Here is a 23,930-nt window from a genome sequence, read left to right as displayed (position 1 = left end):
TGCAAGCCCTGTTGGAGTTCCCACGGGCTCACAAGGCTTGCGGGCAGCAGCCTGCCGCCCGAAGCACGGGGAGCCCTCCAGAGGACTCCCCGTACTTCGGGCGAGTGTCCGCAAGCCTTGCGCACCCGACGGGAGGTCCCGCCGAGCGCGCGAGGCTTGGGGCGGCACCCTGCCACCCGAAACACGGGGAGCCCTCCGGAAGGCCCTCCGGAAGGGGAAATAATTTTTTTTTATTCATTTCCCCCCCCCCAAAAAAACCGAGGTGCGTCCTATGGGCCGGTGCACCCTATAGGACGAAAAATACGGTATTGCTTGTATGCCTTTTAAAAATTTGAATCCACCATTAATTTCTTCAAGGAATTTTGTCATGAAATCCCAAGAAACATTGTCAAAGGCTTTTTCGGCAACTGTAAACATCATTGCTGCATCATTTTCATTTTTGACCTCCGGGTATTCTATTACATTCAGAATATTTCTTATATTCTCTTTCATTTGTCTACCTGGAAGGAATCCTGCCTGATCTTGATGTATATACTCATTTGATATTTTTTTTCATTCTATTAGCTAAAATGTTTGCAAATAATTTAGAATCATTATTTAACAAGATAGGCCTATAATTTTTAATTTGCAGCAAATCTGAATCTTGTTTTGGAATTACTGTAATATAAGCCTCTCTCCATGTTTCTGGAATTTCACCTATATTTAAAATCTCATTCATAACGTCTTTCAATGGGTTTACCAATTGTTCACTTAGATTTTTATAATACAGTGGTGCCTCGCAAGACGAAATTAATTCGTTCCGCGAGTTTTTTCGTTGTGCGAGTTTTTTCGTCTTGCGAAGCACCGCTGCAGTTAAACACTAACAACGGCGGGGAGGAGCGGGGAGAAGCAGGGCAGCTGCCGCAGCCGGTACCTCGGACTCACCGGTGCCTTGTGGCCACTGCGCGACGCGGCTGCTGGAGGGCGGCGGGGCTCAGGAGCGCGACTCTGACTGCAACACTGGCTGCTGGCGGCAGCGGCTCTCTGAGGGGAGCGCGCGAGGGGGATGGGCAGTGGCGCGAGGCAGCCGGAAGGTCGGCCGTCAGCCGGAAGGTGGGAGGGAGCCGGAGGAGCCGTCAGCCGGAAGGTGGGAGGGAGCCGGAGGAGCGGGGAAGCGAGCTTGCATGCGTGCAGTGACCATCGCCATGACAGGAGAGGCAGGGCCGTTTCGTCTAGCGAAGCAAGCCCTTAGGAAAATCTGTCTTGCGAAGCACCTCAGAAAACGAAAAACCCTTTTGTCTAGCGAGTTTTTCATCTTCCGAGGCATTCGTCTTGCGGGGTACCACTGTACTTTGCCGTTAATCCATTTGGACCAGGAGACTTGCCATTTTGTATAAATTAAAAATTATGATGATGATGATGCATTTCCTGCAGCTTTCAGATCAAATGCAAGGGAAGCCCCACAAAGAGCGCAATGCAGCGATCTAACCATGAAGTCGTGGGTGCATTTCCCCTCGGAGGCCATGCGCTTCCTGACTGATTCTGCTTTCTGCTTGCAGGGTGGGCAGCCGGTCAGTCGTCCCTCCGGTGACGCCGCCATGAGTTCGCATCCCCGCCGCGTCCGCCTGAAGCCCTGGCTGGTGGCCCAAGTCAACAGCGGTCAGTACCCAGGACTCCGCTGGGTGGACGCTGAGAGAAAGCGCTTCTTCATCCCCTGGCGCCACGCCACCCGCCACATCCCCAGCCAGGACGACGAGAACACCATATTCAAGGTGCGTGAGGAGGGAGAGATCTACCGTATTTTTCGCACCATAGGGCACACCGGACCATAGGGTGCACCCAGTTTTTAGGGGGGGAAATCAAGAAAAAAATATTTTTTCCCCCCAGCCCCAAAGAGCAGCGTACAGGCTGCACACAACCTCTCCCTGCCAGAGGGGTTGCGCGCAGCTATGGAAGAAGGCAAGGCAGTGAGTGGGATGGATCCTGCTCGCTGTTTTGGCTTCCCCTTTAGCCCCGTGCAGCCTCTCCTTGCGGAGGGGTTGCGCGCAGCTATGGAAGAAGGCAAGGCAGTGAGTGGGATGGATCCTGCTCGCTGTTTTGGCTTCCCCTTTAGCCCCGTGCAGCCTCTCCTTGCCGGAGGGGTTGCGCGCGGCTATAGCACAAGCCTGCATTCGCTCCATAGGACGCACACACATTTCCCCTCAATTTTTGGAGGGGAAAAACTGCGTCCAATAGAGCGAAAAATACGGTAGTTTGCCAGCTAAAATTCCCTGTAATATCCCACATAACAGTGCTTTTTTTTTTTAAAAAAAAGGAGGAATTAGGGCTGCAACCGTTAAACCAGCTTGGCTTACGAGTGCTTCCCAAACTTGGATCTCTAGCTGCTATTGGACTACAACTCCCATCATTCCTGACCACTGGGCGATGGGAGTTGTAGTCCAAAAACAGCCGGAGACCGAAGTTTGGGAAACACTGGCTTATAATAATAATAATAATTTTTTATTTATACCCCGCCCTTCCCGGTTCAAAAACCAGGCTCAGGGCGGCTGAGAACAAATTTATAACACTTAATTGATGCAAAAAACCCCACATAAAATACAGTATAAAACGTGAATAACGATAAATTCAAAAATCAGTTTAGGGGGTAAATTCATCCAATAAACATTAGATGATCACCAGGGCTAGATGGCTAAGTTAGTCCTATTTCGGCCAGCAAGGAGACCAGGGGAGAATTAGCTGTGGGGTCTCAAAGCAGGTAATCTTCATAAAAAGGGAAAGGCGAGGGAAGGAAGGGGAATAAAAGATCAGGCTAAGTTCAGATTAAAAGCCAGGCAGAATAGCTCTGTCTTACAGGCCCTGCGGAAGGAAGTTAAAACCTGCAGGGCCCTGGTCTCCTGCGACAGAGCAGTCCACCAGGTCAGAGCCACCACTGAGAAGGCCTTGGCCCTGGTGGAGGATAGTCTGACTTCCTCAGGGACCTCTAAACTAGGGTTATTCATGGACCTTAAGGTCCTCTGCGGGGCAGACCAAAAGTATAGCTGTCAACTTTTCCCTTTTCTTGCCAGGAATCCTATTCGGTATAAGGGAATTTCCCTTTAAAAAAGGGAAAAGTTGACAGCTATGACCAGGAGAGGCGTCCCGTAGATACAAGGGCCCTAAATGTCAGATCAGGACCTGGGAGACACGCGTTCGAATTCCCACTTGCCCTTGGGAGCCTGACGCTGGCTGTCGGCACCTCGCAGGGTTGTTGTAGCGATTAAACGAGGAGGGGGAGAAAAAGTTGGGGTATAAATGCAACAAAACATGGTTAGATCCGTGTTTCCCAAATTGGGGACCCCAGCTGTTTTTGGACTACAACTCCCATCGTTCCTGACCACTGGATGATGAGAGTTGTAGTCCAAAAACAGCTGGAGACCAAAGTTTGGGAAATAATAATAATAATAATTATTATTATTATTATTTGTACCCCGCCCATCTGGCTGGGTTTCCCCAGCCACTCTGGGCGGCTTCCACAAAGACCAAAAATACACTAAGATGTCACACATTAAAAACCTCCTTGAACAATTGGACTTTTTTAATTTTAGTTTCTTATTTTCATTGGATTGGATTTGATCTGTTAATTAGATGTTCTTATTGGAAAATTAATAAACACTTAAAAAAAAAATACATTAAAACATCACACATTAAAAACTTCCCTGAACAGGGGAACATTGGGTTAGATAATCGGACTAGAAAACCAAACGCCAATTAATTTGTCACTTCATTTGTTCAGGTATTTATGCAAAATACTGAAGGCGCCAGGCGCCCTTTTGGAAGAGACGCTTCTTCACCTCACAAAGGAGGGATTTTTTTGTCCAAGATGGCACCTGCTTGGGCATAGGCGCGCAGTGCGCCATGGGGCAACGAGGAGCGCATGGGCACTTCAAAAGTGTTCTTTTTCATGTGGGGCTGAGGGGACCCGCAGGCAGGCAGCCCCCCAGATGTTGCTGGGGGTCTCCGTGGTGTCTGGTGGGAGATACAGCCCGGCGACAACATCTGGAGGACACAAGGTTGGGAAAGGCTGCTCTGGGGTTAGGCCGAAGAGTTGCCACGGTAACGAGGAACAGGAGGGGGGATTTCTCCGGAGCAGCCGCCATTTTGCAGAATCCTCCCCATGAAGGGGACTCACCTGGTCAGGTCCTTGCAGGGCGTAAAAGAAAAGGTGTTTTTATTCTGCAGAGTTTTTAGAGTTAGCCGGGGGAAACTTTCCTCCGACGGCTCTCTTCAATGTTGCCATTTAGATCTTGCTTTACCTTCTTATTGCAGAGTTGCTTTCTTTAAAATATTCATTCGTATAAATAAATAATATATATATAAATAAAAATATATCTGCAGCCCAAGCAGGTTGGAAAGGTAGCATGGAGATCGTTTTTAAATACAGTGGTGCCCCGCAAGACGAATGCCTCGCAAGACGGAAAACCCGCTAGACGAAAGGGTTTTCCGTTTTGGAGGTGCTTCGCAGGACAAATTTGCTATGGGCTTGCTTCACAAGACGAAAATACCTTGCGATTCCTGGGGTTTTTTTCCCCTCCCCCCCCCCCTTTTCCCAAGCCCTTAAGCCGCTTAACAGCTGATCGCTAAGCCGCTTAACAGCTGATCTAAGCCGCTTATCAGCCGATCTAAGCCGCTAATAGCCTTTTAGCAGCTAATCCGCTAATCCCTTAAACCTTTAATAGCCGCTAATAGCCTTTTAGCAGCTAATCCGCTAATCCCTTAAGCCTTTAATAGCCGCTAATAGCGCTAATAGTGCTAATCCGCTAATGGGCTTGCTTCGCAAGAGGAAAAAAACCGCAAGACGAAGAGACTCACGGAACGGATTCTTTTCGTCTTGCGAGGCACCACTGTATAAACAATACCGGGGGGGGGGGTTGGGGGGGGTTGAGTTGTGTGGTTTGGCACTTCATACACTTCTATAAATTCTTCCTGCATTTTTTTTTTTTTTAAATTAATTGCATTTATAGAAAAGTATAAGCAAAATATGTTGACAATTATAAATACATAAAGGAAAAAGCACATTAGCGTACCTCTAGCGGGCATTAATATAACGACGGTGTCAAAATAAATGAAAATTGTTCACCGATAAGCATATTTACAGTTTGCTCCTCATACAAAATATCAGGGTGGTAGGCAAACTGATTTAGTACAAAAAGTGTAAAACGCCATAACAAAAATACAGAATGATGGTGGTAGATTGGGTTTTTTATGTTGTTTTACTTTTATTAGAGTTTAATCATTTTTAATGCGTTTTTGTTGTTGTTGTTGTTGTTGTTGCTTTTTGTATTTTATCTGTGTGGTTTTTAATTTGTAAGCGGCCTTGAGTCCCTGTCTGGGACAAAGGCGAGAGGTATAATAATCATAATATACATGAAGAACTAAAGAAGATGTTGAAAATATCAATAACAAAGAAACCAGAGACATATCTCTTTGGATTGATAGATGAAGAGATACCACGGAGGGGGAAATAATTTTTCTATATGCAAGTACAGCTGCTAGAATAGTGATTGCTGCTAAGTGGAAGTCACAAACTATACCCACAAAGGAGGAATGGATTTATAAACTAAATGAATATTTAAATTTGGCAAAATTAACTGCTATAATAAGAAATCAGTCGAATCAAAAATTAAAAAAGGAGTGAAATATATGGCAAAATATTGCTCAAAAAAAGATACGCTAATATGCCTAGATTAAAATGTGAAGTACTGGATGGAAGAAAAATTAGTAAGGAAAGATAATAAGAACATATAGATGATTTGAGAAGACTGTAGAATGCAAAGATTATTGTAAATTGTATAATGTGGAGGAAATTGAGTGGGGGAAGAGGGAAGTGGGAGGAAGGAGAAAAGAATAATATGATGGACTGAGGAAATAGAAATGTAAATGTATGGGGGGATGGGGAGGAAATGACATGAGCCAACAGTGTGACTCGGCAGCTAAAAAAGCCAATGCAATTCTGGGCTGCATCAATAGGAGCATAGCATCTAGATCAAGGGAAGTAATAGTGCCACTGTATTCTGCTCTGGTCAGACCTCACCTGGAGTACTGTGTCCAGTTCTGGGCACCACAGTTCAAGAAGGACACTGACAAACTGGAACGTGTCCAGAGGAGGGCAACCAAAATGGTCAAAGGCCTGGAAACGATGCCTTATGAGGAACGGCTAAGGGAGCTGGGCATGTTTAGCCTGGAGAAGAGGAGGTTAAGGGGGGATATGATAGCCATGTTCAAATATATAAAAGGATGTCACCTAGAGGAGGGAGAAAGGTTGTTTTCTGCTGCTCCAGAGAAGCGGACACGGAGCAATGGATCCAAACTTCAAGAAAGAAGATTCCACCTCAACATGAGGAAGAACTTCCTGACAGTAAGAGCTGTTTGACAGTGGAATTTGCTGCCAAGGAGTGTGGTGGAGTCTCCTTCTTTGGAGGTCTTTAAGCAGAGGCTTGACAACCATGTGTCAGGAGTGCTCTGATGGTGTTTCCTGCTTGGCAGGGGGTTGGACTCAATGGCCCTTGTGGTCTCTTCCAACTCCATGATTCTATGATTCTATGAAATGGTTTTGGCTTTGGTACATCTGTATTGTAATGTAATAGGTGAAAACCAATAAAAAAAGATGAAAATCATCATCATCCAAACGACACAGAAACACCATTAACAACTACAAATTATTGTTACTGATTCTACCACTGTTGGATGTGGGGATGTGTGAGGGTGGCACTGGATGTTGGTTCTTAAAACGGGCGCTCTCAGGTGGCGGTGTTTTAAATCTCCCCTGTGTCCTATCGGTCGTTTTCCCAGGCCTGGGCCAAAGAGACGGGGAAATACAATGAAGGCGTCGACGAGCCGGACCCCGCCAAGTGGAAAGCCAACCTGCGCTGTGCCCTCAACAAGAGCCGCGAGTTCAACCTGATTTACGACGGCACCAAGGACACCCCCATGCAGGCCTTCAAGATCTACGAGGTTTGCGATGCCCCACAGCCCAACGGAGGTACCAGCCGCCCCCTGTGGGCTTGCAAACCCCAACTTTCCTGCTGCTCCCTAAAAAAGAGCCGTTTCCCACACCCTTTCTCCCCACCCCTCCCCGAAGCAAAAGCGGGAAGCTGCCCGTCTGCCGGCTCCGGAAGACAGACAAAACCCCCTTCATGCTCCTCCCTGCCACCCCCTGGGAGCCGAATGTGTTGCCTGTGAGATGCTTGGCTGCTTTGACCCCTTGCCATAGCTGGTCAAACAGGTCCAGCTGGCTTTTGAAGCCCTGTGGAAACCTGCTTGACCTGGCACAGCAGTGGGGGACGTCTTACCCATAGAGGCTAGTGGCGCAGGGCACCAGGGCGCATAGCTGTCAACCGTCCCTTATTTGGCGTGAAAGTCCCTTATCCCAGCGCCGTGTCCCGCTGCTGTCCCTTATTGATGATGTCCCTTAAATTTCCCGGGTTTCAAAGGAAGCAGCTCCTCTCCCTCCCTCCCTGCCGGCCAGGGAGGAGGGAGGCTCCAACTGCGTTGCTTGGCTGCGTTGCTCACCCAATAAGGAGTCTGAGAACGACTGGGGGGTGGAGCTTGCCTGCCTTATGCCGATCAAATCAGCCGCGTTGCCTGGGGACTTGCCTTTGCTCAGCGCTTCCCAGCGGAGAGGTGACTGTGGTTTTCCTTGCTGCGTCCCCTTTGCCGGGTTGCTGCGCTGTGGGAACCACCGCTTGAGGCTTCGTTTGGCTGCTGGTTGACTAAAATCCCTTATTTTGGCTGCTGATCTCTTATTTTCAAATCTGTACGTTGACAGCTATGCCAGGGCGCCAAGTTCTGGAGGGCTCCAGGGAAGAGGCGGAGGTGCGGTGCCTCCTGGCATCAGCTCGCCGCCCTTGCCCACCTCCGCTATGCTGCGCCGAAGCAGCGCCGCACCCGGAGCCTCCACCTGCCGTGGCCACCGTGGCACGAAGCGTCCAGCTGAGCCAGGAGCCGCCGCGTCCTGCCTCCGCCTCTTCCCCGTCAGAGGAGCTGCCCTCTAGCCGCTTCCTCCAGCCCCCCAAAGCTGGACAAATCGCTAGCAGCCTGTCCTCCCTTAGAAAGGTCGGCAACTCTGGAAAATAGGGGGCGCCAGAGGAATCTTTGCACCACAGGGCAGATATGCTTAAGACAGCCCTGAACATGTGCCCCACAGATAACAACACCGTGGTCTTATTTCCTTCTATTCTTTTATTTATTTATTGGTTTTCAATAAATATGGGGGAAAGACTCCATAATTAAAATGAATGTCCTGCCAAAAATGCTATATTTGTTCCAAAGGATAACAATTATGAATAAAGAGAATTGCTTTGAAGAAGGGAGGAAAGATATAACGAGATCCGTATGGCAAGGAAAAAACCCGCGGATAAAATATAAATGATTGACAGGAAGAAAGGAAAGGGGAGGATTAGCAGTGCCAAATTTAAAATTATATTATGAAGCAGAATGTTTCATTTGGGTAAGAGATTGGGTTAGATTGGAAAAAACTAAGATACTGGATCTTGAAAGTTTTAATAATAGGTACGGATGGCATGCGTATCTTAATTATGAGAAAGTAAAAGTCAATAAATAATTTACAAGTCATATATTAAGAGGTGCGTTATATAAAGTTTGGAACAAATCTAGATTGCATCTGGAACCACAGACACATTTCCTTCCATTCTTGGAGGGGTGGGTCAGGGATGGGATTGCTTCTAGGGCTGGGCAATATCCAGTTTTCAACATCGTGACACGGCTCACAGGGCGATGTGCTGATACGTCACAATGTCTGGGATGTATCTTGGCTGCCTCTTCCATCTTCCCACCATAGGGAAGGAGGAAGCAGCCGGGATGCATTGCCTGGCCCTACATGGCAAGCAAGCCCCCATATTGCTCTGGAGGAACATGGGGGCTTCCTTAAACTGCTCCGCTGGGGGACATGATGCCAAGAGGCATTGGGGCTCGCTCAGCTGGGGGGCGGGAGGTTTCCCCCCCAGTCGAGCAGCTCAAGGTTGCCGCAATGCCCCTGAAAGCTGCCCGCCTCCCTTTGCCCCCGAGTGGGCGAGAGCATCTTGCATGGCGCACCTTCCTTGGCGCCCAAATGACTTGAGCGGGCCCCTCGCGTCTGCTTCCTCGCCTCTCCAGCCCTTCAGCAAAATTCATTTTCTGCAGTCGCTTTGAATTTGTTGAAGACGAGTTTGGGAACAAGTCTCCCAGTCTCCCCTCCTCGTCTCTCACATGCACACAACATGATTTGCAAAAGCCGCCCAGATACTGCCATAGTTTTGAGAATCAGTCCTCTCCTCACAACCCCTGTGGTGTAAACCTTTCTGGTTTTACATTTTGGGGAGGGAGGAGGATAATTCAGATGGGGGGACATGTAAAGCTCAAGAAAGAGGCTCTGGGGAACGTACAACATTTATTTCCCCCCCTCCCTCAGAGCCTTTCGCTGGAGATGAGAACATTGGTCCTGAAGAAGAGGAGGAGGTAAGGAAGAACAACCTAGCCGCTTTCTCTTTCTGATCATTTTTCATCCTTTGAGGAAACTGCAGACATTGGGCATGTGGTAGTTGGACCTCTGCCCATCTTCTAGCAGATGGAAGGAAATGCTTAGCTGCCCAGAGTCTCGAAGTTTGCATGGATTTTATTTTTCAAAGGACAGCGATCCTCCCTTTCCTTCGGTTCCGCATTCCTGCGTTCTGCAGATAAGGGTTTTTCTCACTTCTGAGCAATTAACCCTGCATGTGGGAGGCTGGGGAACCAAAAGCCCTTCTGGGTTGTTGTTTTTTTTTTTGCTAGACTACAACTCCTATCATCCCTGGAGGTGATGGGAATTGGAGTCCCACAACATCGGGAGGGGAGGTGACAGATCAGCCAACCCTGCTGGGTTGGGTTTCCAATTTCCTTGTCCAAGATCCTACTTTCTAAGAGACCCACCAGCAGGAGATCTTTAGGGCTGTGCTATTGTTTTTATATTGTACGCACCGTATACACTGCTTAGATATTACATATATACAGAGAGAGAGAGAGAGAGATTTTTTCTTCCTATATAAATAGAAATGCAAGGCTGTCGTCACGCAGCTCCCGTTAGAGCAGCCTTTCTCAACCTGTGGGTCCCCGGATGTTGCTGAACTACAACTCCCATCACCCCTAGCTAGCAAGGCCAGAGCTCAGGGTTGATGGGAGTTGTAGTCCAACAACATCTGGGGACCCACAGGTTGAGAACCACTGCGTTAGTGGACTTGTAGTGCCTCCTCGCAGTCCTGGATTTGCAGGATGATAAACCCAAGAGGCCCTGCAAAGTGAGCTCAGTAGCTTGTAGAATGGCAGACTTGCAAGGGGACCCCAAGGGTCATCTAGTCCAACCCCCTGCAATGCAGGAATCTCAGCTAGAGAGGGGGGCTCGACTGGGGTGCAAGGGGAGTTTAGTACTGCTTCCTGAGGATGCCCAGGGTGTCCTCAAACATGGGTGCCCCAGCAGGATCTCGGCTCAAGGTCTTTCCCCAACGCCACTAACACCGATTGTTTGATTTGCAGTTGCAGAAGATGATGCCAACGCTACAAATTGCAGGTGGGTGCCAGGGTGCCGGAGAGGGAGGCGGCTGTGCTGGGAGGGGGGCTGGGGGGGCACAGGGATGGATCAGTAACCCAGTTAGAGTGACGCTATGCTCTTGCACACTCCTACTGGTCGTTTTCAACATTACTATCTCAAGAAATGTCCAGAAATTTATTGCACTACATTGGACACCTTACAAGCAGTGAGTAGGCCCAGATATTTACTGCATTGCATTTACATCCCACCTTCAAGAAGTAGTAGTAGTAGTAATAATAATAATAATAATAATAATAATAATAATAATAATAATAATTTATTACTTATAACCCAGCCATCTGGCCAGGCCTCCCCAGCCACTCTGGGCGGCTTCCCACAGGATATTAAAAACACAATAAAACACCAAACATTAAAAACTTCCCTGAATAGGGCTGCCTTCAGATGTCTTCTAAAAGTCTGGTAGTTGTTCTCTTTGACATCAGGTGGGAGGGTGTTCCACAGGGCGGGGGCCACCACCGAGAAGGCCCTCTGCCTGGTTCCCTGTAATCTCACTTCTCGCAGTGAGGGAACCGCCAGAAGGCCCTTGGCGCTGGACCTCAGTGTCCGGGCAGAACGATGGGGGTGGAGACGCTCCTTCAGGTATACTGGACCAAGGCCGTTTAGGGCTTTCAAGGTCAGCACCAACACTTTGAATTGTGCTCAGAAACGTACTGGGAGCTCAAGAGGGTGTAAATAGTTTTCTTCCTCCCTTTATCGCCCTCACTACAACCTTGCGAGGTAGGCTAGGCTGAGAGTGAGTGCCTTATTTGGATATATCCCCTTGTTCTCACTGCAAAGCATCCAGGAGCAGGAGCAGGCTATCTGAGCCAGGGGTCAGCAACCTTTTTCAGCCGTGGGCTGGTCCACCGTCCCTCAGACCATGTGGTGGGTCGGACTATATTTTGGAAAAAAATATGAACAAATTCCTATGCCCCACAAATAAACCAGAGATGCGTTTGAAATAAAAGGACACATTCTACTCATGTAAAAACATGCTGATGATGATGATGATGATGATGATGATTTATTAATACCTGCCCCCGAGATCCCTTCCTGACATTTCATCCGTGGTTGTCTCTCGTTTCCGCAGATCCATCCCACGGCGTGGAGCCCCTGCCCCCCTACCCATGGCTGAAACAGGAGGCCTTGTACCCGGGCGCTTGCGCCAACGGATCCTTCCCCCATGTGGCGCGCATGAACGCTCCCCCTCCGCCTCCGCCCGTCGGCGCTTTTGCGGTAGGCGGGGAGCCCGCCGCGCCCAACTTTGCCGAACCGGCCGGAGCGATGCCCCTCGTTCCAGGGGATGTCCCCATGTCGGCGGACCTGGAGCCCCTGCGCCCGGGGGGCTGCCCGGTGGCGCCCATGGAGCAGTTCATCCCGGATTTGCTGATCAGCCCCCACATGCTGCCACGTAAGGATCCGTCCCATGGCGGGGAGGAAGCGAGAGGGCGGACGGGAATTGCGAAACCCTTTGGGAAGGGGAAATAGGCTAATGTAGTGTTAGGATTAGAGCAGGGATGTCCAAAGTCCCTTTCGGGAGCCTAATCTGTTTTAATCTGGCCCCTGTGGCAGTTTATTTCCTGGGGTAAAATCCCCCCAAAAGCTCAACAACTTGAATCCTAGGAAAAGGTCAACAACTTTGGGGTAAAATGGTAAAAAAAGCTCAACAACTTCAATCTAATTGGAATCCAATGCTGATGGGATGGAGTCCAACACTGTTAAAGATTATAGTTCCGAAATATTATAAGGAGTTAAGTATAAATAAATTTTAAGGTTTTGATGGTAAGATAAGGTTAAGATAAATTAAGATAACTAAATGATAGAAAGCAGTGAAAGATGGAAAGGATTTGCTGATATAGTTAATAACTGGAATACAAAAAAGGGAGGTGTGAGGAGGTCGAGGAAATAAGTTAATGAAAGATAAGGATAAACAGTGGATGTGTTTTTAATTGTTTTTGTGTTTCTTTGTGTTTTGATGTATTGTGTTGGGGGTTTTTTTGCTCTCTTTTTATGTAATTTTTTACTTTTTTTCTATTTTCTTTTCTTTTTTTTCTTTTTTGTGCTCTTTTTCTGTAACTTTTAAACTTCCAATAATTATTATTATTATTTTTAAAAAAATAAAGATGATAGTTCCAACCTGACAGGAACAGGAATCTGGGGCTGATGGGAGTTGAGTCCAACACCATTGAGGATGATAGGAGCTGGAGTCCAAGGCTGATGGGGCTGATGGGAGCTGGAGTCCAACAATGTTAAGGATTATAGGAGCTGGAGTCCAAGGCTGCACGTAGGGCCTGTTGCAATGCCCAAACATGCTTTTCTCCTTCCCGCAGTGACCGACTTGGAGATCAAGTTCCAGTACCGCGGCCGCTCGGTGGGCTCCCTGACCATCAGCAACCCCCACGGCTGCCGCCTCTTCTACAGCAACCTGAAGCCCACCCAGGAGCAGGTGGAGCTCTTTGGGCCGCTGACGCTGGAGCAGGTGCGCTTCCCCAGCGCGGAGGGAGTGCCCAACGAGAAGCAGCGCTTCTACACCCACCAGCTGCTGGACGTCTTGGACCGGGGCCTCATCCTGGAGCTGCAAGGACAGGACATCTACGCCATCCGCCTCTGCCAGTGCAAGGTCTTCTGGACCGGGCCCTGCGCCGGGGAGCTGGCGGGCCCCAATCCCATCGAGCGCGAGAAGAAGATCAAGCTCTTCAGCCTGGAGAGCTTCCTTAACGGTGAGGGAAAGGGGCGAGGGCAAAGGCAGGCACTTGGTGGAACGGGAATGGTTCTCTGAACATGCTCAGAGGCATAGCTGTCAAGCGTCCCTTATTTGGCGGGACAGTCCCTTATCCCAGCGCCGTGTCCCGCTGCTGTCCCTTATTGATGATGTCCCTTAAATTTTCCGGGTTTCAAAGGAAGCAGCTCCTCTCCCTCCCTCCCTGCCGGCCAGGGAGGAGGGAGGCTCCAACTGTGTTGCTTGGCTGCGTTGCTCACCCAATAAGGAGTCTAAGAACGACTGGGGGGTGGAGCTTGCATGCCTTGTGCCGATCAAATCGGCCGCGTTGCCTGGGGACTCGCCTTTGCTCAGCGCTTCCCAGCGGAGAGGTGACGGTGGTTTTCCTTGCTGCATCCCCTTTGCCGGGTTGCTGCGCTGTGGGAACCACCGCTTGAGGCTTCGTTTGGCTGCTGGCTGGGCTTTCTACCTTTGGCTCAGAGGGGCTCAGAAGTCGAACATACCTGTGTCCTGAAAATCCCTTATTTTGGCTGCTGATCCCTTATTTCCGAGGCTGCTGGTCCCTTATTTTCAAATCTGTAAGTTGACAGCTATGCTCAGAGGCACCGTCACCCCACAGGGCCAAGCAGATGGGCAGAGGAAGAGGACCAAAATCTACAGGAATTCAGGTCTGGGCGGGAGTGAGGCCACTTTTCTCCCCAGCACAGAACAACCTCACAGGGTCGTTGTGAGGATGTAACAGGGAGAAACTATGCAAGGCACCTTGAGCTCTTTGGGGGGGGGAAGGTGGGGTGCCAATGTTGTTGGCATCTGTGTGTCTTGAAAGACAATGGGGTGCCCCTCCATGGTGAGGTCAAACCAGGGGTCAGGTCAAACCACTGGAGAATCATGCACAGGAATGCCATTTTTATTGTTACCATTTAATAATAATAATAATAATAATAATAATAATAATAATAATAATAAATTTTATTTATATCCCGCCCTCCCCAGCCGAAGCCGGGCTCAGGGCGGCTAACAACAATTAAATAATCAAACAATCAAATAATCAAACATTCTAAAAACATTCCATTATAAAATTAATTAAAGTCAAATTAATGGCAACCGTTGAGCAAAATTCTGTGCAGGTTGCCAGAGGAGGGAGTCAGGCTGGGACCTGACCAAAGGCCTGGTGGAACAACTCTGTAATAATAATAATTTACACCCGGCCAGAGCCGGATTCAGGGCGGCTGACACCAATAAAATTACAGTAAAGACAATGGGAGGGGGGACCAATTTAAAATACAGGTTAAAATGCAATTTAAAATGCAGCCTCATTTTAATAGTAGCCCATAGATCAAAACCATAAGAGGAAGGAAACATAAGAGTCAGACTGAGTCCAAACCAAAGGCCAGGCTGAACAGCTCCGTCTTGCAGGCCTTGCGGAAAGATGTCAAGTCCCACAGGGCCCTGGTATCTTGGGACAGAGTGTTCCACCAAGTCGGGGCCAGTACTGAAAAGGCCCTGCCCCTAGTTGAGACCAATCTAACCACCTTGCGACTTGGGACCTCCAAAGTGTTGTCCTTTGTGGACCTTAAGGTCCTCCGCAGGGTAGACCAGGAGAGGGGGTCCCATAGGTACAAATGTAAGTGATGATGATGACATTCCTGTACATTTGGTTCTGCCTTGGCCAAACTTTGCTGAGGCTAATGGGAATTTTAGCCCCGCATGCCTGGAGCGCACCAGGTTCGTGGGAGGCTGGTTTGCTTTGTCCCCTTGGCTACTGTGAAACTTACTTCTGAGTAGACATGGCTAGGCATGCACTATCCATCTTGCCTAGGGGGCAACAGGGGAAAATAATGTTTGTTGTTTTCATGCTGTTTTGTGGCATTTGTAGTGCGACATGCAACACAATGGCGATTAATATACACAGAACAATATACCTACTTTATCAACCTTCTGAGAAAAATACAAAACATTAAACAAAGCCACAAAGACTTGCGAGACAGGGTGCCGGCGTTTTGCACCTGTTTCGCCCTGGCAGTCCAAGTAATCAAAAGGTACACCCCTGATGAGGCCCTTTAAATGGGGCTTGCAGGTAGCTTCCTTGTATTTTTCTCAGAAGGGTGATAATGTATGTATAATTGTTGTTCTGTGTATATTAATCACCAACGTGTTGAATGAATTGTACTACCGTATTTTTTGCTCTATAGGACACACTTTTTCCCCTCCAAAAATGAAGGGGAAATGTGTGTGTGTCCTATGGAGCGAATGCAGGCTCCTTGGCTTCAGCGATAGCAACGGGAAGCCTCCGAAGCGCAGAGGGAATGCTCCCTCTGTGCTCCGGAGGCTACACGTTGCTTTCGCTGAAGCCTGGAGAGCGAGAGGGGTCGGTGCGCGCTGACCCCTCTCGCTCTCCAGGCTTCAGTCAGCTATCCGCAAGCCTTCAGAGTGCAGCAGGAGTTCCCCCCATGCTCCAAAGGCTTGCGGATAGCAGCCTGCTGCCTGAAGCCTGGGGAGCGCAGCGCCAACTCCCGCTGCGCTTCCCGGGCTTCAGGCAGCTATCCGCAAGCCTTCGTAGCGCGCCCCCAGCCCCGCAAGCTCCGGGAGCGGCGGCAAGGCTGAGCACAACCTTGCCGCTGCTCCCAGACCTGTTCTGGGGGCTGGGGAACCTCGGCCTTCCCCTGCCCCAGCCCCATGGCTAAAAACAAAGCCAAGTCAGCGAGCAGGATCCATCCCGCTGACTGTCTTGGCTTCTGCCAAAGCTGTGTGCAGCCTCTCCCAGCTGGAGGGATTGTGCACGGCTAAAGAGGAAGCCAAGATAGCCAGCAGGATGGATAAAAAAAATTTTCTTTATTTCCCCCCCTAAAAACTAGGTGCGCCCTATAGTCTGGTGCGCCCTATGGAGCGAAAAATACGGTACTTCTATCAGCAGCACAGGTTGCATCTTTCTAGTTTTGTGGCATTTGGCTGACTACTGCCAGAAGCAAGATGCTGGGCTAAGGATGCCTTTGGTCCAGCAGCCAGTCTTTTCTGCTGGGGAGGGAAAACTGCCAGGCTGCTGCATCATCCCTGCCAACCTGTTCTCGCGTTGGGATGCTCGCAGCCTTCAACCATCCTGCAATGACTTTCTCTCCTCTCCTTCCCCTTTCTGGTTCCCTGTTCCCTCCTTGCGCTCTTCTCTTCCCCCAATGGGCCGCCAGTACTTCCTGGCCCTCCCCATTTCCTTTATTTTTTAAAAATATTTCTTGTTCCCGTCCTCTCTCCATAGGACTTATCATGTTCCAGAAGGGTCAGAGCACCACGCCACCCCCCTACGAGATTTTCTTCTGCTTCGGAGAGGAGTGGCCGGACCAGAAGCCTAAAGAGAAGAAGCTGATCACAGTCCAGGTGGGATGGCGGGGCTGTGTGCATGTGTCCCCGTCCGTCCGTCATCTCCTTCCGCCCACATACCGTATTTTTTGCTCTATAAGATGCACCTGACCATAAGACGCACCTAGTTTGAAGAGGAGGAAAATGAGAGAGAAAATATTCTGAATCAAATGTTGTTGAAGAGGGAGGAGGACGGAGGATCAGGCTCACCCTTTACGGAGTCCCTTACTTTCCTCCTCCCACTTCGCTGAAGAGGCGCTGCGCTGCTCTGCTGAACCCAGCAGAGCAAGAGGGAGAGCTGCGCAGTGCCTCTTGCTCTGCTGGCTTCCCAGCGAAGCAGGATGAGGGATAGAATGGGCTCCGCAAAGGCTCCCTTCCGTCCCTCAAGGTGCATCGCTGTGAAGGCATCACAACAAGAGGTGCTGCGCAGCTCTCCCTCTTGCTTTTCTGGCTTCTGGGATAGCTGCGCAGCCTGCATTCGCTCCATAAGACGCACACACATTTCCCCTTACTTTTTAGGAGGGAAAAAGTGTGTCTCATAGAGCAAAAAATACAGTGAATCAGGAGGAGGTACGTGTGTCCATGAAGGTTTTCTAGCAGAAGTTGATGTCAGGCGGCAGAGGATCCAAGCCTCACGGCAGCTTGCCAGGAACGCATAAGACAAGAAAAAGTCATTGCCATCTGCTTTTTATTCAATATTTACAGAGAGAGGCTTGGAACACAGCCTCTGGGAATAATGGCGTTGCCCCGAGTGAATCTCCGCCCCCTTTTTCTCCCACTTCCTTATTCATCCTGAGCTCTTTGCTCTCCTACTTTCAAGGCTCTCCGGGTTCTGGGAGAAGGGGGTTCTGGCAGGGCCGGATTTAAGTTTTGATGAGGCCCTCAGCTACTGAAGGTAATGGGGCCCTTGATATGTCCAGCTGTCCTTTGTCAACAACAAATGGTCGCTTTTTTGTGCGTTGAATATGTGCAGTGTGGTAATTTATGGACCTAATGGATATCTAAAGCTATTTGCACATAACAAAATATGTATTTTATCAAAGGAATAGTTGCAACCAGTCCATGCAGAATGTAGGCACCCTATATATAGAAATGAGCAAAGCAGTGATATTTTAGGGAGCAGACGAGCAGGCAGGGCCCAATACTTACATCAGAGGAGCCTACACAACACAAAACATGGTTGCTGTATGTAGGTTTTATTTTACAGTGGTACCTTGGGTTACAGGCGCTTCAGGTTACAGACTCCGGTAACCCAGAAATAGTACCTTGGCTTAAGAATTTTGCTTCAGGATGAGAACAGAAATTGCGTGGCAGCAGCAGGGGGCCCCATTAGCTAAAGTGGTACCTTAGGTTAAGAACAGTTTCAGGTTAAGAACGGATCTCCAGAACGAATGAAGTTCTTAACCCGAGGTACCACTGTACAGTGGTACCTCGCAAGATGAAAGCCTCGGAAGACGAAAAACTCGCAAGACGAAAGAGTTTTTCGTTTTCTGAGTTGCTTTGCAAGACGGATTTCCCTATGGGCTTGCTTTGCAAGACGAAACGTCTTGCGCCTTTTTTTTTAAACCGCCAATGTATTCCTACGGGAAACCGTCAATGCATTTCCTATGGGAAACCGTCAATACACAGCAGTGCTTCGCAAGACGAAAAAATTCACAAGACGAAAAAACTTGCAGAACGAATTAATTTCGTCTTGTGAGGCACCACTGGATTGTTTTTTTATCTTAGGTTTTGGAAATGTATATCCAGTTGTTTTTTTCCTTTCCCCCCTCCTGGACGGGGCGGACTTATACGGAGGCACCACTGTAATTATTTTACCATTCCACCGCCCCGGACGCTCAATGAAGAGGACGCTTGACAAAGCGCCGCACTGCGCATGTGCGCCGAGCGGGTTGTGCTTCTGCGCATGCGCGAAGCACGATTTAGCACTTCTGCGCAAGCGGCAAACCCGGAAGTAACCCGTTCCAGTGCTTCCGGGTTTGCTGCAGACGTCCACCGAAATGGATGCTGGATGGAGCAGACTTATACGGAGATACCACTGTGTTTATTTTACCATTCCACCGCATATATGAAAGCGAGGCTGCTCTGCTTTTCCACCTGTGCACGAAATGACGGAACCCCCTTTTCCCTTCGCAGGTGGTGCCAGTAGCTGCGCGTCTCTTGTTAGAAATGTTCTCCGGGGAGCTGTGCTGGTCAGCCGACAGCGTCCGCCTCCAAATCTCCCACCCGGATCTCAAGGACAAGATGGTGGAACAGTTCAAAGAGCTCCACCAGCTCTGGCAGACGCAGCAGAGCGTCCAAGTCCAGAGCCTGCAAATGGCCGGCCCCGAGACCTGGCCCATGCAGACCAGCACCACAAATAGCATGTAGCCGCGACGGGCGGGGGGCGCCTCGCCCCCCCCAGGCCTTAGCCACTTTGCCAGCGGGCGGCTGATGCAGAACCACAGGGACTTGCAAGCTCTGGGGCCTCCCGCTGTTCCCAGTTAAGAGCCAGACTTCAGCAGGTGCCAAGTGGGATCACGCAGCCTGACCGGCAATCTTTCGCTGAGTCACACAGAAGCCGCAGCAGTTCTTTGCAGGATAAGGGCCTTCTTCCGATTGCTGCAAAAGAAAAGCGAGCTGTCGAGTGGAAAGGGTGTGGGGAGAGGGCCGCAAGGAACTTGGGGGGAAAGGGCATTGCGTCAGCGATGGGGGAAGTCCGTTGAGCTGGGTTGCAGCAGGTAGGTTTACTTAAGCGTAAGCGCTGTAGCGGGGAAGGGAAGACCAGGACTCCCACTTTCTAAAAGAGCCCCTGCGAAGGTCTGGAGCAGGGCACAAACGGGAGGTAGCCCCACAGGTCCTGTAGCCCCCAACCCTCTGAAATTCAGTAACCACAGAGAACAATGCGCTGCTCTTGGGCCTCAGCCCCCAAAAGGCCAAAAGGCTCTGTGCCCCCTTGCCCCAATAGGTTGCATGGATTGGGGCCAGACCTGCCTTGCTTGGTGCAAGCAAGCAGAAGAGGGAGTCTCTCCTCCGAGAAGCGCCCTTTGCCAAGTTTGAGACACTCCGCCAGCTCCGGCTCTGAAATTCTTGACTTTCTGTTTGCAAGAGCGAAGAGTTTTCAGTCCCCGTGGCTGCGAAGAGATGTTCGTAAGCAGGTGTGCAGGGCCTTCGGAGCTCCAACGAGCCAAGGAAATCACCTGAAATGGGTTATTTGTGGGCAAGAAGGCATCGCCGCATCTAGGGCCCTGCATGTAGCTCCGCCTTTCCCCACCTGGTGCCCTCCAGGGGGTTTTGAACTACAACTCAGCCTAACAGAACCAAGAATGCAGGTGGGTGAAGGTTTTGCACAATCTCAACAGAGAAGCTTCTCTGGGCAGGAAACCTCTGCGGGCAAGAGGGTATTAGCCAGCCTTTGGGGAAGGAAATGTGCCTTTTTGTGTTTCTGAATCCTGGTATTTGCATGGGGAGGGGTTGTAAATGTTAAAGTTTTGCAGGAACAGAATGTGCTTCCAGAAAGCATTCCCAGCCTTCCTTTGCAAAAATCTACAAATGCAAAAGTGCTTGAATCCAGAGGGAAAGTGATGGGGTTTGGGTTTGGGTGGGCAACACTTCAGGGTCTTCTCTACAGTTTTTTAATCCACCACCTGCCTGCCAAAAGCAAAATCCATGCAGGTCAACGAACTCTGCTTTCCTTGGCAAAGCAGGTGGGAACGGTGGAGAGAGGGGTGGAAGGGAGGATCCCATTCCGTGGGGAAAGCTTGAAAGGAGCCGGCGATTCTTTGCCCCACCGGAACCACCAAGGTATTTCGTTTCCTGCCGCTCCCTCTCCTTCCGAGTCGGACAAGAACGTGCCCTGCGGGAGGGAGGGAGGGGCGTGTTGCGTTTCGCCGCTGCCAAACTGCCATGTTACGTGGCCTCTGCCCGTCAGCTAGGGGCAGCTCGACCTCTGTCTGTGAAATAAACATGTTTACTCTGATCTGCGATGGCTGATGAGTGGTTGAGATGCCGTGGGAAACCTGAGAGCTCCACCAGGGCACCGGCTGCCGCCTCCTGCAATTCTGTCCCCGTCGCAAGTGAGAGGGGAGGGCGGCTGAGGTGGGGGGTGGGGAGAATAACCACTGCAGGAATGGTACCTGGATATAGTTTGGTTGGGGGGTCAGGTGGGGGGGGGAAGAGTCACTCCTCCCCCAAGGCAACTTTCTCCAGCTCCATAGGCCTTGCCAAAAGCACAGCTTCTTCCAACTTCGCAAACCATCCGTTCCTTAAGATGTTTACACTTTGGGATAAGCTGAGATGCACCCGCATGCAAGACATGGTGCCCAAAGTATGGTAGACCCATTTTTTTAAGCCCAAGGAAATGCCTAATAATAATAATAATAGTTTATTATTTATACCCCGCCCATCTGACTGGTTCTCCCCAGCCACACTGGGCGGCTTCCAACCAAATATCAAAAACAATACAGTGGTGCCTCGCAAGACGAAATTAATTCGTTCTGCGAGTTTTTTCGTTCTACGAGTTTTTTCGTCTTGCGAAGCACCACTGTGTATTGACGGTTTCCCGTAGGAATGCATTGGCGGTTTAAAAAAAAAGGCGCAAGATGTTTCGTCTTGCGAAGCAAGCCCATAGGGAAATCCGTCTTGCGAAGCAACTCAGAAAACGGAAAACTCTTTCATCTTCCGAGGCATTCGTCTTGCGAGGTACCACTGTACAGCGTCAGACATTAAAAACTTCCCTAAACAGGGCTGCCTTCAGGTGTCTTTTAAAAGTAAAATACTTGTTTAAAATAGTGGGAGGGCGTTCCACGGGGCAGGTGCCACTACCGAGAAGGCCCTCTGCCTGGTTCCCTGTAACCTCACTTCTCGCAGGGAGGGAACCACCTGAAGACCCTCAGCGCTGGACCTCAGTGTCCGGGCAGAATGATGGTGGAGACGCTCCTTCAGGTATACAGGACCGAGGCCTTTTAGGGCTTTCAAGGTCAGTACCAACACTTTGAATTGTGCTTGGAAACATACTGGGAGCCAATGTAGGTCTTTCAAGACCGGTGTTATGTGGTCTCAGAGGCCGCTCCCAGTCACCAGTCTAGCTGCCGCATTCTGGATTAATTGTAGTTTCCAGGTCACCTTCAAAGGTAGCCCCACGTACAACGCATTGCAGTAGTCCAAGCGGGAGATAACCAGAGCAAGCACCACTCTGGCCAGACAGCGGGCAGGTGGGGTCTCATCCTGCGTACCAGATGGAGCTGATAAACAGCTGCCCTGGATGCAGAATTAACCTGCGCCTCCATGGACAGCCTTAAGGTAATTGGAACCATTTGCGATGGAAGCTGGCAGTCTGCACTGAAGCATGGTGGTAAAACACACACCGAGAATGTGATCTTTTGACAGGACAAGGTTTGGGTTAATAAAGCCAGAGCTGGGAGTGTTGACGGGGAGAGCAGGGATAAGGCCTTCAAGGAGAAAGAATCATTGTATTGCAAAGGATGCCTGAGGGTCATCTAGTCCAACCCCCTGCTATGCAGGAATATCAACCAAAGCATCCCTTAAATCCAACCTCTGCTTAAAAGCCTCCAAGGAAGAAGTCTTTCTGAGGGGGTCGGTTCCGCTCTCAAACAGTTATTTCTGCTGGAAAGTTCTTCCTGAAGTTTAGCTGGAATCTCCTTTCTTGTAACTCGGTTTGAGTCCTGCCCTCCGGAGGAGGAGAAAACAAGCTTGCACCCTCTTCCATGTGACAGCCCTTGAGATATTTGAAGAGGGCTATCCTATCCCTTCTTTTCCAGGCTAAACATACCCAGCTCCTTCGACCATTCCTCATCAGGCTTAGTTTCCAGACCCTTGGATTATATTCGTCACCCTCCTCTGCACACCTTGCAGGAAGTTGGAAATAATGTGTGTATCTCAAGAACAGCCTCTTCTCAATTCAGACGCAAGAAGCAACAGCTTCCTGGCATTCCTTGAGCGTTAGGGGTGCAAAGGAGGGCACACACATTCTTGACTCAAACCACCTGCTTGCGATAGATAGCAGGATGCCTTCCTGGACATTCGCGTAGCTAAATCTACACTTGATCAGTAGCAGAGCTCTCTCTTGCCTCGGATTCCTGGAGCAGCCTTCCCGAAAGCTGGTGCTTCAGAACTAAAACTTTCCCCAGAGCAGGTATGCTATGAACTGCCTTGCAGTTTTCTTAAAATAAGTGAGGCACGAGCTTATTTTGCACAAGCCACCGGGAGAGGTGCCGTGATAGGGACGGCTGCTTGCTCGTCACAGCAGAGATGGGAGAGGATTCCCTTCCATGTCCCACCTTTACCTGGTTGGTCTGGTCCACAGCAAAGATGCCACCCCAAGCCCTTTCCTTGCCTGCAAATGGAACGACGGGATGGCCGAGCCTCTCGCTGTAGCCTCGTTCCTGGGCCGGTTCAGTGGCACCATCCCGTTCCTGCCTACTCTGAAGCAAGCTCCATCGCAGGAAACTGCCTTATACATCTGGCTCCCTCTTGCTCAGTACCGTACTTTTCGCTCTATAGGGCGCACCTGACCATAGGGTGCACCTAGTTTTCAGAGGGGGAAATCAAGGAAAAGAATATGACATACACACACTCCAGCTCTGGGAGCAGCAGACAGGCTGCAGGCAGTCTGTTCACTTCTCCCAGACCTTCTTCCTGCTTTTGCAGGAGGTGGGGGAATTCCCCCACCTCCCGCAAAAGCCCACAGGAGGGAGAAGGGACGGACTCAGCCAGTCAGTCCCTTCTCCCTCCTTGGGGAAAAGCCCCCAAGAGCGGTGCGCTCTTTAAAGGCTGCGCGGCTCCTGCGGGCTTTTCTAGGAGGTGGAGGAATTCCTCCATCTTCCGCAAAAGCCCACAGGAGCTGCACACCCTTTAAAGAGCATGCGGCTCCTGCGGGCTTTCGCTGAAGCCAAGGAGCCTGCATTCGCTCCATAGGACGCACACACACATTTCCCCTGAATTTTTGGAGGGGGAAAAGTGTGTCCTATAGAGCGAAAAATACGGTAATGTCTGCACTGATTGGCAGCCGCTCCCTAGGGTATGTGGCAGGGAGTTTCTCCCAACTCTACCTGGGACCTTCTGCTTGCAAGGCAAATGTTCAGACGCTGAACTTGGGGCATTCCTTGCAGAGTTTGGGGGGGTCCTGATCCCACAGAAGCCTAAACCCCCAAATTCCCCTGGCTCAGGGGAAAGAGTGAGGGGGTCGCTGCCCACCCAAAATGAGCAAGAACTGAGCTGTTTTATCCAGCGGGGCACAGCTCTGAAAGTACTCACGACAGCAAGGCAATTGCTAGAAACACAGAT

The 23,930-nt window shown here is 49.9% G+C and overlaps 1 protein-coding gene across 5 annotated transcripts in view; it reads left to right on the top strand.

The window, feature by feature from the left end:
* The window catches only part of IRF5 (interferon regulatory factor 5), a 49,605-nt gene extending 29,001 nt beyond the window's left edge, over positions 1-20,604 (top strand). For all 5 annotated transcript variants that reach the window (XM_083402184.1, XM_083402185.1, XM_083402187.1 and 2 more), the window contains 8 exons: positions 1,539-1,751; positions 6,808-6,997; positions 9,425-9,471; positions 10,522-10,555; positions 11,667-11,987; positions 12,907-13,296; positions 16,546-16,664; positions 18,783-20,604. In XM_083402184.1, the coding sequence (XP_083258310.1) occupies positions 1,578-1,751; positions 6,808-6,997; positions 9,425-9,471; positions 10,522-10,555; positions 11,667-11,987; positions 12,907-13,296; positions 16,546-16,664; positions 18,783-19,016 (1,509 nt within the window). In that variant the 5' untranslated portion in view covers positions 1,539-1,577 and the 3' untranslated portion in view covers positions 19,017-20,604. The remainder of the gene's footprint in view (positions 1-1,538; positions 1,752-6,807; positions 6,998-9,424; positions 9,472-10,521; positions 10,556-11,666; positions 11,988-12,906; positions 13,297-16,545; positions 16,665-18,782) is intronic.
* The last annotated feature ends 3,326 nt before the right edge of the window (positions 20,605-23,930 follow it).

Source organism: Podarcis tiliguerta (assembly GCF_965153285.1).
Source record: "Podarcis tiliguerta genome assembly, chromosome: 10".
Taxonomy (NCBI): domain Eukaryota; kingdom Metazoa; phylum Chordata; class Lepidosauria; order Squamata; family Lacertidae; genus Podarcis; species Podarcis tiliguerta.
This window is presented reverse-complemented; position numbering and strand designations above follow the sequence as displayed.